A 13879-nucleotide genomic window follows, 5' to 3' on the forward strand; every position below is an offset into this window, starting at 1 on the left:
ATTTTGTATGCAGAAAAAGGGCAAAGGCAGACCCCTCTAGCAGTTCACATGGCATATATAGTAGTTATGCAGATAAAAGCTTTAGTCTGGCAATAGGTGAGTAGCAGTAAAGAAACTACTCTGAAGTAACCCTTTATTCTTGGATCCCTGGGCCTGACATTAACCTACCTTTGGATGCTGAACAGCAAAAGCCTTTGTTAATTTACATGGATTCAGGAAAACTCATTGCCATTTGTTTTTAAAGTTGAGATAATGGATGTCTATAGATTATGACTAAGAGGATTATTCTGGGAGGCCCATGTTTATGGAGATTCTCAGTCATCCAGGTCAAGGTTGTCCCAAAGGTGCCTTTTCAAAAGGCAACTAGACTTGCTTTGTTTTTTTTCTATAGATGTTTTGCTTCTCATCCAAGAAGTTTCTTCAGTTCTTCTGTCAGTACTGAAGAAGCTTCTTAGATGAGAAGCAAAACATCTGCAAGGAAAAATAAAGAAAGTCTTTTGGAAAAGCACCTTTGGGACTTGAAGTTCCATGTTTCTCAATCTACCAAGTCCTTTGCTCCAGGTCTTTTAATTTTCTATCTGGTGCTTGAACTTTGGCTACTTCTATTAAGCAGTCTCAGATGGTTACGGACATGGTGGTACTTCATACTGAATATAAATTGTCCTTACACACTGACAGTGTTATAGCATTCAGTACAAATATGTCATGTCTTTACCAGAGCTAACTAAAGTTGCACAGCAATTTGGTTTATGCTCTGATTATACAATTAGTTAGAATAAGTCTACTTGGCTGTCTTTAGATATTTATAGACTTCTGCATGAAATTAGGATTTACAATTTGTATAGACTCTATAAATTATCTTGTCTTATATATCTCTATTATAATATGTTGGATTTACAATGTCTAAAACTATAGATGCAATTTAAGCAGATATAACCCAATAGTTAAAACTTCTGCTAAGTTACTGGAGTAAGGCTAATGTTATTATAATGAATATTACTTCAAAATTAATGCATACTACAGGATGAATTCCAATATTTGGCCACATTGGATATTTTACTGAGAAAGGTAAGTGTATAAGAAAATTTACCTGGCTGGCTAAATTTGATCTATCTGAGCTTGTCTTATGATGAAGCAACTTTATCCTTCCAGAATTTTAACTGTATCATTGGGCTTTTATTTAATATTGATATTCTTTTGGAATGAAAAGTTTGATGATTATTCCCTTCTTTGGGCCTACTTGGAGAATAAGAACATCAAGCTTTTTTTCCTCTCTGTATAATAACTATATTGTTTGTTATTATTTTATTATTCTTTGGGGTTATACTTTTGTTTTATTTAATAAAAAAGCAATTTCCAGATATAATTAATGTGTAGAGGGACTGAAATATTGTGGCTGTTGAGAAACCACAGTATAAAGGACCAGCTGATGAACTACATGGCAAAATTTAAAATTTTTGAATTGTCTCCAAACCAAATAGATATAAACGTGATATTCAGTAAATTTCTCTAAAAATATATGAGGCATTGGAAATCCAAATTATTACTTACTCAACTGAAACATGAGAGAGTTTTTAAAATTTACACGTTATCCCTCTTCCTAATGTTTAAAGTCTGCAACTTTATTGCTTTGTGCCTACTTTTCCCAAACATGGACTATGATGATCTGGAGAAAGTTGGACTGATTTAAGATAATTTCTGAATGATAAACAAAAAATAGTAGTATTGTAAATATGTAGCAGACCCTTCAGCCCCCCACCGAAAGAAATTCTAAAGAACTATGAAGCACACATGGACTTCACCTCAACTAATGTTTTCTCCTCCATTTTCTCATACCCATAAATTAAGGCACATCAAAACCATCTTTTATATCTTTTTCCCCATTTGAAAATAGATTCCAATTATATCAGCAAAATTCATTAAAGCCTCTCCTTTAGACAAGTAAGAAATGTTCATTTCCTAAGTTATTTACAAATACAGCAAGCTTTTATGTCAGAACACTGAACTTTATTTAAAATGGTCAACATCAACACATTCTGTAACAACTGTTACAGGAGAGACAAGTTGGTGCAGAGGGACCCGTGCTTGGATAATAATTGCATCAACTGGCCTTTAAGGCAGATTTGTCTTAAGAGCCATGTTTTATTTCATATAAACTGTCTTTATATGTTTTATTTCATATAAACTAGATTAACTTTTTTAACTTCCCACAAAACACCCTGAGCATATGATCAGGTGGGGAATCTGAAGATTTAGAGGTCTCAAACTCTCATGTGCATGTCTTCCTAGGATTTTATAAACAGTGATAGTTAAACCTTGTACAGGTAGTCCTCAACTTGCAACAATTCATTTAGTGACTGTTCAAAGTTACAAAGGTACTGAAAAAGTGACTTATGACCATTTTTCACACTTACGACCATTGCAGCATCCTCATGGTCATGTGAATTACATTTGGATGCTTGACAACTGATTCATATTTATGACGGTTGCAATGTCCCAGGGTCATGTGACCATCTTTTGCAACCTCCTGACAAGAAAAGTCAAAACCACTGTGTTACTAATTTAACAACTGCAGTGATTCACTTAACAACTGTGGCAAGAAAAAATGTAAAATGGGACTTAAAAGATTTCTCACTCAGCAACATAAATTCTAGGCTCAATTGTGGTCTTAAATTGAGGACTGCTTGTAAAATCAGGAGCACAAATATACATACCTTTGAGGGGATGACACTGAGGAATAGAATGTCATGGCATACATGTATGTAGGTTGGGCCTGTGACACGTTTGGTTCACACTTGGACAAAATCCACCATGCATATTTTATGATCAGATGATACACTTCAGTACTCTCACCCAGATTTATTTTCCAATTGTCTACTTGCAGCCATTTATTGAGCCTATGTTAATTAGTCTCCATTTACTAATTGGTCAGATCTCTTTTGTTTTATCAAAAGCAGTGATGTTTTAAATATGACTACCTGATGGTGTTTTTAGCTTTCTGTTGACATTTAAACTTGATTTTCCATGAGAAAACTTTTGAAGTTTCTGCACGGGGGGGGGGGGGCAGCAGATCAAAGAAGCCAAAATGGGAATTGCAACTTGTCAAAGCCCTGCCTTTTTTTAAAGAAACAAAACAAAACACACGAGGCATTTTAAAAAGGATGGGGCTAGGAATACGGCTTTCACCTTGATTTTTTTGGACCTTTTTTCCATGAACCTTCCCTGGAACCCTTAAGGAAATTTGAATAAGCAACTGCATTAAAATGCACATATTAACGTGCTGAATATATTTTCTCTTGTGACTTAACCATAGTCCTACATTTTCAAAAACATTTCTGTCACTTAGCCCTTTTGGTACTTATCATAATGGCTAAATGTTTATTTCCATTTCAGATTTGGAAATGTGTTCCTTGAAAATTTATGCAATATAAATCTAATGTATGACTACAGTTCTCATCCAGTCCCTCGACAAAAGAAAGAAGAGAAATTAAAGGAAGTCAACAACAGAAGAGAAAAAAAAGAAGTGGACCAAAACTATAGAACTGAACTAAAGCTTAGTTCATTTGCCTTCCTGGAAAGAAACAAATGTTTATAAGCTACACTGATGACAATTTATTCCATTTGCTTGGCAGTGTTAGAAATTACTGTGCTATCTCTCACTGAAATATTATAAAATTGTCCTGGTGGTGATTTCCACCAGCTCCTATGGGGCTTTCATTGATGTTGTTTTGACACACATAGAAAAGTATCACACTGGGATGATGCCTTTGTCAAAACTGACCCCTTGCCCCTTACCCCCCAGTGGAGACTGCTGGATCTGAGGACAATTTACCGAAGGACCTTTGTTCAAGTCAAAGAACTGATGGAACAAAGTTGGGCGTTCCTCAGAGGAAGTCAAAGAGCTGATCGTCTGCCATTCCTCCTATAGGCCAAACTACTTATTGCTAATATTATTTGCTTTATGAAATAAATAAAAAGGGGCTTATTTATGCACAGCTAGCATTTGTCCTTCTAAGGAAAACAAAACAGGGAAAAGGCAGGATTACATTTAGCAGGATTACATTTAATACTGTATACCAAGTTCATAAACTTCCTTTACAAAATTCCCTTGCAAAGTAGACAAGGAACATTTCATTCGCCCTACAGGTTTTCTTCAATGCCTGGATTTGCAGTAATTTCCACTGATTCACAGTTCCTTGTCCATATACGATGGCCCCATCAGCATTCAATCATAAGTCGTGTCTCTTCCTTCTTGAATAATCAGAGTTCCTCCTGTTTTGTTAAAAAAAAATCACAAACATTCAGACTCTACATAAGTTCAACTTTTCAACTATCCACTAAAATGGTGGATTTCCCCCTTACATATTTTCAATTCAGGGTGGCTGAACCTTGCATGATGCCCAGCAAGATTCCCATACCAGATGAAATCAGGTGTGCTGCTGACATGGATCTCTACAGAGGAGGGCAGTGGAAAGAAATAACATGATTCAAATGATGTGAATTACATACTTAGATCACAAATAATTGCATAACTACATCATTTGCATGATGACATCACGATGTAAGTGTCAATATTTGTTGTTGGCTTGGTTTCTTCTGGATGAAGCTAATAGTGGATCATGACACCATTTCCTTATTCAGAGGGCAACTGTGTTTTACTGTCAAGGCCTGTGAGTATGGCAAACTAAAGAAATAATAATTGGATTTCTGTAAAGATATTTTCTGGTAGTAGGGCAATGTAACAGAATTTTGAAAGACTGCTAAAGCAGTTCCTCAGATAAATTTATACCTAGCTTAATTAAGGCAGAGTTACTCTGAGACTCCTTCTCACACTTATTTCCTGCCCTAGGTTGAAATGTCTCTTTTATAATGGCTGTTTTTTTCTCCATGTTTCTTACAGGTAGATGGCCTGCTGGATGTGCCATCACATAATCAGCCACTAGGTAGGTTTCATGCTGTACTTTGGAGAAAAACTTTGGGAAGAGTTCAGCTACCTCCATTACTCCAAATGAAAAGAAGCTCATGGAACTGAAGAACTAGACAGGATGCTAATCTATGATCAGGATAAGAGACAGGATATTCTTAGACATTTCATAATTAAGGAAATTGCAAGAATCCAGCATTCACCAAGAGAAGTTCACCAAAATATTCAATTTTTTAAAACATATTTTTTAAAAAAAAAATATTTCAAACTGGAGAGGAATAGTTGGGTGGGAAAGCCAGAAGGGGGAAAAAATTATGGTACAGCAGTTTACTCTGGCAGTTTAGTCAAAAAGAAAAGTTTTTCCATGAAAAGTTGTGTACCTGGACTTAGGAAATGTTGACTCCACTGGCTTCTGCAGAAGGGTTCAATAAAATCAAGATTACAATCATGTAAGCAAAGCACCATCCCTTTGCCCATGTCTGTGTTGATGCACATATAAAAAAAGTGGGGCTTCACATGGTTATGATCAAAACATCTCTGTAATGGTCAGAACCATCTGTTTTTAACTTGAAATGTTTAGAATGCAAGACGTGTTGCCTATCTCTGCCCACTATTATAATCATCTTTCCATTATGAAAGGTATTACAAATCATATTCAAAAAGTAACAGAAATAATAATAAAAAATATACATTTTCTTCGGCTTAACAAGAGCATAGATTGGGTGCAGTGGTTAGAAAGCAGGAGACCGTATATTCTTGTCCCATCTTAGGCACAAAGCCAGCTAGTTAACCTTGGGCCAGTCACTTTCTCTCAGCCTTGGATGGAGGCAACTGCCAAGAAACTGCAGAAACTGGTTCAGGTGATCTCCAAAAACTGGACACAATTGAACAGAAGAAAAAAAGAACATGTTTTCTACAAATTGTGATTATCATGAAACACAGGTTTTTTTCATATAAACCATGGTTATGTGAGTAAAGGAGAAATCATAAACTTGATGTTTGCTCTTCCTTGTTCTTTGGCACTAACATTGTACATCCATTCCGATTAAGATACTGTTTAGAAAGATAAGACTTCAGTTACCCAAATTCTCTAACCAGTGTAGCTGTTGATAAGAATTATGAAAGCTGAAAGTTTACAAAACTAGAAAGCACCCAGAATAGGAAGCATGGTTGAGCATGATGTATATTTGTGGTCAATATAAAGAACACCACAGATAGATCCTCAAGAGAGAAAACCATTCCATTATCTCTTTAAAAAGTTTCATTCACTATAACATTAATAAAACTGAGTGACTTTTTAGGTATTTTGATACTTTGAATAAATATGAGATCAGTGAATGCCTGCTTTTCAAAAGTTTGATGTTTTTCAGCTAGTTTAGATAACATTATTAAAAGGTCCTCCAAACAAGTAAAATGCAGATTTATAAACTCTTCCTGTTCACCTTTCCCAATGCATTTCAACCTACATTTTCCCACATCATCTTCACCATCTACAGATCCCCAAATGTATTTAGCATTTAACTGGAAAGCACTCGAAAGCACCTTTAGCCAATCATGACTTTGTCTAAGCTAATTGATGTTGCAGAGGATGAAGAAGACCAGCACATAATCTTTCTAGTCTGCCAGTTGTTCAGCTGAATGCCTCTCCCCACCAAATTCCCACCCTTCCATAAAACCAAAAGAAGAAACAAGTTTTCAGTTTGTGGTGGTGCTGCCTAGCAAGCCCAATAAAGTGTTTTATTGCAGCAGATCCGGAGAATATAGTAAATGCCATCAGTTCCCTCTTGGAAACATTTCTCCACACTGAGGTTTTAGGATGGGGCAGGTTGTCCAAGGAGAAAGCAAATACAGCGTTCACAAACACTGGATTTCTTTCTGGGAATGCAAGATTCAACCATGGAGGAGAGAGAAAAATTGTTTTCAAATGGTGGCCAAGAAATTGAGTTCTTAGGACTTTGCACTTTTTATTGCTGGTTTTGTGTGGGAGTAGATTGGGGTGAATTGGCTCATTATTCTGAGGTCAAACTTCTTCAGTAAATGTGTCCCTTTCAGCTCCTCCATTTATTCCTGACATTGTCTACCTTTTTGCCTTTTATATTACTTTTGCTTGATTTTTTTCCCTGCCTCAATGAGGAAGGAAGGAAGAAGAGCATTCTTTATTTAAGAAAAAATAATGGTGTAAAAGAAGCTCAATGATCAACTTTCCCACAAAATTATCCAAGAAAGATCAGCCAAGAACATCTCAAACAAACACCAGAATAGGTCTCAAAAACTGTTTTTCCGCACCAATAGCAGAAAAGAATTTATTCCTTAAATATTGGCCAGGCTCAGTCAAGCCCTATCCACCATTAACTGCTAAACAAAACTCCCAGCGTTAGAGGATACACCAATTGTGATCCTACACAAAATGAGGACCAGAAACTCTGAAATAAAAAAAGGAGAGAAATCTCTGGGCAAGTTTTTGCATTTGTCAAAAGGCTTTTCTGGAATCTCAAACCACAAAGCTAATCTTATTGATTTGCCAGCCCTTCAGTGATTCCAAATTAATGAGCACCGTGACACATTACTCTCGTGTTTTTCAGTCTTCTTTTTGTTTATATATTGGTGCTAAGGCATAATGTACTTTGGGCTCCAATGTAATACTTGAAGTTAATCTCTGTGGATTGTAAGTATAATTTATAAGTGAAGTTGTGTTCAAGAATTACGGCTTCGTGTGAAGTGTGAATGCCATCTTAATTTGCTACCTGAGAAGCAGGCATGGTTCCTATTACATCAGAAGTTAGGTCTGCAGGACTGGGAATTCCTAAAGCTGTTAATTTTAGCCCAAATATTTGAGAACAGTCCCAAGCAAATAATGGAGGGGTTTTATTTGGAAGTTAGGATTTTCAAAACATTGTTTTTGTCTGGAAGTGCTTCTGTTTTCTGAATATACATCAGGCTCGACTTCTGCAGGTTAAAATAGTCCTAGAGAATGAATTAAATGGGGGGGGGGAACCCACTTATTTTAACAGATCATTCACCATCATCTGGCTGCTTGAAATCTGGGAAATGTAGGCAATCATTAAAAAAATTAATTAACCATGACATACCGTGAAACATTTTTTAAAAATTATGTAATTCACTTATTGTTTATTTATTTTTACTCAAGCTTTCTCACAAACGTTTTTGAAATGGTTTTCAAAAAATGGAAGCCGATTAAAAGTTATTATTAAAAAGATAGCATCAATCCAACTCAGCAGCAAACCAGCCTATATACTGAATGAATGAAAAGTTTTTGGCATGTCAGCAGAAAGAGAATACAAGAGAACATGGACTGAAAGTTGCCAGCCTGAAGGCCAATTCTCCATTCATACAAGACCTTCTCTAGGAATGGCAGAATTAAGAGAGGGCTCTTCCCTTAAACTCTCCCATCTTCCAAGTCTTCCAAGTCACAAAGGGTTTTATTTAGCACAATCATCACTTTGAATTGTGTCTGGAAAAAGCACAAGTCACTGAAGCTGTTTTAATCAAAAAGTCTTACGCTTTATATTAAGACCCTGCAATGCTTTGGATCTGAAGGGGAAAAGTTCTCCAGAACATTTACAAGGGCACCCATACCAGTCAAGGACAACTCTTTGATTCTTTTCATGGATACTGTAGCAGCTATGAATGGCAAATCCACAATTCTCTGAAAAAACATAACTGATTTTAGGAGTAGCTATGTGAGTGCCCAATACTCCCTGAAGCATGTTTTCTCCTTCAAATCCCAGAAATGGTGCAGCCCTATTCGTAATGATTAATCCCAATCAGCAGTCTTCCTGCAACATTCTGAAGACAGGTGATATATATCAAGGCTTTTCAACCAGTGGTACGGGTACCACCTGTGGTACATTGGCACCTGGCAGGCGGTATGCGACCATCCTAGAAAAGTGGTAGCGGGGGAGGGGAATGAGCTGAACTGGTGGCAGCACTGCACAAGCCTGAGTGAGGATGGCTGGAGCTGAAGGGCTGTCAGGGCTCAGCGGAAGCGCCAGGATCAGCGCTTCTTTGGGGCTGTCAGGGCTCAGTGGAAGTGCCAGAATCAGGGCCCAGCTCCAGCTGGAGCTCGATGCTGATCCTGGCCCTTCCGCTGAGCCCAGAAGAAGCACCGATCAGCTGGAATGTTGCAGCATCTCCAGGTTCTTGTGATTTAAATTCAGATGCTTGGCAACTGATTCATATTTATGATGGTCACAGTGTCCCAGGGTCATGTAAAGTGACCAAAACCTGCTGCAACCACCCAGCAGATGGGGGGGAATAAAAACCAAACATCCCCAGCCCACCTCTGCTGCCAATCCTCTACAGAAATGTTCACAACAATGAAAACCTCGGACATGAGTTAGAGTGCCACAGGCAGGTGTCTTGCTTGGCTGTGCCTTGGGGGGGCACTTTTTTCAGTGCTATTGTAACTTCAAACAGTCACTAAGCAAACTGTTGTAAGTCGAGGACTACATGCACTTTATTATTTTCCTTTTTTTTTTTTTGGTCATCAAACTTTTGACACCTTGCTAGGCAACGGGTGGTACTTGGATGTTGCCATATCCTAAAAGTGGTACAATGGGTGAAAAGATTGAAAAGCCCTGATATATATGATAAACAGAATGAGGGAGAAGTTGAAACTCTAAGAACACCACAAGATAACAATTTCCCAGCATCACTGAAATCATTACCCCTCCAAAGGGATATAAAAGAATCTCATGCAAAATAGTTATCATACATGAGAACACAAGAGAACAAGGATTCCCAGGGCTTAAAACATGCCAAGCACTGCCAAGAGTGGAATATTGGAAACTAGACAGAAATTATGAAAAACCAGAAGGGATTTCTTTGAAAGGAGAGTTCTTTCCTTGTACTGAAATCTTGGTACTATATCTTTGAATATGAAGGAAATCACATGATGTTACACAGAATAATTTACTAATATCTGTTACTACTCAGCCAGTCTTGTAGCCAAGCCAGGAAGAGCAAGAATGAAGCTTCTACCACCTCAGTATAAACTTTAGAGTCCAGTTGGATCTACTAAGTGTTATATAAATTAATTACAATAGATTGCTGAGTAGTTTATGTCTTCCTCCTGGTGTCTAAAATTCAATAGGCTTTTAAACATTGTTGGACAACTCAGTGCAGACAACAGAGTGCCTAGAAAAAATGATGTGTTCACTACAATGAGAGCAACAGATTTGACCTTAAAATAGGCTCTAGAGCAGGGGTCTTCAAACTTGGCCCTTTTATGACTTGTGGACTTCAACTCCCAGAATTCCTCAGCCAGGCACGCTGGCTAAGGAATTCTGGAAGCTGGAGTCCACAAGTCATAAAAGGGCCAAGTTTGAAGACCCCTGCTCTAGACCATGTTCAATCTGATTCTGTTTTTCACTAATGTTGCTCCTATCATTATCCCACTGCTTTCACTGTTGGTTTTACTGACAGAAGAGGGCACCTAGAAGAGCCCCTGTCAAACAATATTATTATCTAATTCCAAAGTTCAAGCACTACACCTCTGTTTGCCTGACCTTTGGGTTTTGTTTGGTGCTACAAGTCTTCAAAGGTGAGAAGGTCTACCTCTATCCATGCAACCTCTTTCAATTAGCTTTATAAAGTAAAAGCCACATCAATAATTTTGGAATCTAAATATCTATTTACTAATTCATTAGTGTTCCACAACAGTGTCCCCTCAGGGTCTATCATAATACCTCACAGTACCATAGATAGGAAATTAAGACTAGAATGAAGCTTTATTGCAAGCTTTAATCTTGCAAGACTGATTTCTTTTCTCCCCTCATTCTGATATCCCAGTGAGTCAAGGAGGGGCCAGCCTCAGTCTTTTTCTAATACTGTTTCCTTTCCAAGAACTCAAGCAATGCTTCTACCCTTTTTGTTTTTGCAATGACCTCTATTTCCCTCAAGGCCATCTCCATGGCTCTCTGCATTGAGGCCACTTGGGTTACCCGAACTGGGATACCATCTGGGAGCATTCAACAATCTGTTGTGCTCTTGTTTTGTACCCTAATGTGTCTCTTCTGATAGTATTCCCTAGCAGACAAAGTAATCTGGATCTTACAGATATGCAGTGGCCTAGTGACCATTTTGCTTTCTTACTGATTTTGACAAATAGGATGCCCTTCACTTTTCCCCATAACTTCTCCAAACATAAGACCCTTTTTGGTGTTTCCACCACTCAGTGGTCCCATAAATCAAGAAATGTCTAGCAATCCATTTTTAGACTGTTTGATCTATACTTGGTTTTATGTGGAATGAAAAGTCTATAAGGAAACCTGCAAGTAAGTGTAATAAAATGGGAAATGACCTTACAGAATAAACTCTGGCTTTTCAGCAAGCTTCAGGGCCTCATGCATGCCTGCGGCCGAGAGTTTACGGTTGATGTTCCTATATCTACATTGCAGCAGATTGCGGTAGGTGGTTCTCAGGTCCCGATTGAAGAAGGCATATATAAATGGGTTAATCAAAGAGTTGGCATAGCCGAACCAGAGAAATGTCCTTTCAACCCACAAAGGGATGCAACTGCAAGAGGTCCCACAGATGAAGGGTCTAGCGGTAGAAAGTATGAAAAATGGCAGCCAGCATACAGTAAAGGCCCCTACAATTATTCCCAGGGTAGTGGCTGCTTTTTGCTCCCTTTTGAAGATAGAAATGTTCTTCCGTTCATGCTTAAGCAGACGTGAAAAATTGGCACACTCTTCAGATTCCTTGTGCAGTTTCATTACGCCGTTTGCTGAAACCATCCCTTCACGTTCGTTGGGTCTTGGGAAACCAGCAAATTTGTGTTTGGCTGCACTTTTCTTGGCAGCTTTGTAGATCTGATAGTACATGAACAGCATCACTGACATGGGGATGTAAAACGCAACAGCAGTAGAATAAATTGTGTAGCCAAAATCTTGGCTGATTAAACAGACTTTGTTGTCATTAATATTCTGAGCCCATCCAAACAGCGGGGGCAAACTAATGGAAGCAGACAGCAGCCACACGCAAAGAATCATTTTAGCCATACACTTTCCATTTTGTCTTACAGGATAGGTGAGGGGTCTAGTTATGCCAAGATACCTAGAAAGATAAAAACAAACACCAAGAGTTAGTCTATGTTCCTTGTCAGTTTGTTGACTAGAACCATTTATGCCCCACATGGTGAACTGGACAAATCATGATTTGATCAACTAGTAAAGCTCTTTCCCATGCACACGCACACACAAACATCTGTGTTTCAAATTAGCCCACTTCTTTAAACACACAATTTCTAAATTATCAGACTATGGAGTATAAACTGCCTAACAGGAATTCTATTCTTCAGCCTGATGTTCCCCAAATACAAATGTAGAAGGAACTGAGTGCTCCGCAGAGAGTACTAAATTATGCCATGGCCAACATGGATTCCAAGCTCTAACAATATTTCTGGAGTGAGCAATTTGGCACCCACCAGATGCCCTGCTTTGCATGATTGTTTTTTAAATGGTCAAAGCTGATACAATGTTTATTTACAAGCATGCTTACATCAGCCACATACATATCTCCAGAAACTAAAACTGGGGAATAGCTGCAGCTCTGTGCCTTGTTAGAAAATTGCAATAGCACTTCTTAGACTTATATACTGCTTCACAGTGCTTTACAACCCTTTCTGAGCAGTTTACAGAGTCAGCCTATTGCCCCCAACAATCTGGGTCCTCATTTTACTGACCTCAGAAGGATGAAAGGCTGAGTCCACCTTGAGCCGGTGGGAATCAAACTGCTGGCAGTCAGCAGAATTAGCCTGCAATATTGCATTCTAACCAGTGCACCACCATGGCTCATAATATAGCAATGGCACTTAGACTTACAGTATATACCACTTCATGATACTGGGCTCAACTCTTTCTCCCTCCTACCATAAAGGAAAAGGAAAAGAAAAAGAAAAAGATAATATTGTAGTGAGCAAACAGGAATAACAGCAATCTGTCCCTCTCCCAGTTTGCTTTCTGGTAAATGAAGGTTTGTGCTTTTTTGTGTCCATCATGAGGGTGACCAGAACATGCTCTTAAAAGCCCCAATTTTCTCCCCAATCTGCATCTGATTGTGTTATCTTCTTTCAACTTATGAATGACTTTTGGCTTACTTCCATAGCCAATATAGCAATGGGCAGTATTTCAGTAGCAGAAAACTGGTCTGCAAGTAACACGTCCAAGTCTCTTTTTCTTCTTCCTTAGTAACCTGGAAAATTCCTACCGAGATCCTAGATACTCCCAGTCATTGTCAAAGTTGTGGTGGTTGGAACGGAAATTGACAGTTATAAGAAAGCATTCTGTCCTATTGCTGGGGAATCCTGGCATTGTCTCCATACCATTTCCTTAAAATAGCTATAAACTGCTTACACCAAACTTCTTGTAGAGCAGTGGTTCTCAACCTTCCTAATGCCGTGACCCTTTAATACAGTTCCTCATGTTATGGTGACCCCCAACCCCCCATCCAGCTGGCCGGGGGGGGGGTATCAAAAACTTGACCCAAAAAAACGAGGAAAAAATGGGAAAGTATAGGTAGTCCTCAACTTACAACAATTCACTTAGTGACTGTTTGAAGTTACAACAGTATTGAAAAAGTGAATTATGATCATTTTTCACACTTATGATTGTTGCAGCATCCCCAGGGTCATATGATTTACATTCGGATGCTTGACAACTGATTCATACTTATGACGTTCACAGTGTCCCAGGGTCATGTGATCAATGGCCAGGGAGCATGGCCAGCTGATCACTCAGGTTGCAGAGTGCCTGTGGAGGGGAATCTGTGGGTCTCTGGGATGGGACTGGGGTGGGTGCCTGCCTTCCTTCTCTTCCTTCTCTCCCATTGTCCCTTCCTTCCTTCTTTTCTTCCTTTCCTTCACCTCCCTTAGTCTCTTCCTCCTTCCCTCCCTCTCTCTCATTGTCCCTTCCTTCTTTCCTTCCTTTCCTTCCC

General features: G+C 38.6%; 1 protein-coding gene across 2 annotated transcripts in view; it reads right to left on the minus strand.

Moving 5' to 3' along the window:
• Nucleotides 1-4042: 4042 nt before the first annotated feature.
• Nucleotides 4043-13879, minus strand: part of HTR7 (5-hydroxytryptamine receptor 7) — an 82411-nt gene continuing 72574 nt past the window's right edge. For both annotated transcript variants that reach the window (XM_039335976.1, XM_039335975.1), the window contains 2 exons: nt 11252-12001; nt 4043-4272 (listed from right to left, as the gene is read on the minus strand). In XM_039335976.1, the coding sequence (XP_039191910.1) occupies nt 4230-4272; nt 11252-12001 (793 nt within the window). In that variant the 3' untranslated portion in view covers nt 4043-4229. The remainder of the gene's footprint in view (nt 4273-11251; nt 12002-13879) is intronic.

Source organism: Crotalus tigris, unplaced genomic scaffold, assembly GCF_016545835.1.
Source record: "Crotalus tigris isolate CLP2741 ecotype Arizona unplaced genomic scaffold, ASM1654583v1 scf7180000017663.5292952, whole genome shotgun sequence".
In the NCBI taxonomy this organism is placed as follows: domain Eukaryota; kingdom Metazoa; phylum Chordata; class Lepidosauria; order Squamata; family Viperidae; genus Crotalus; species Crotalus tigris.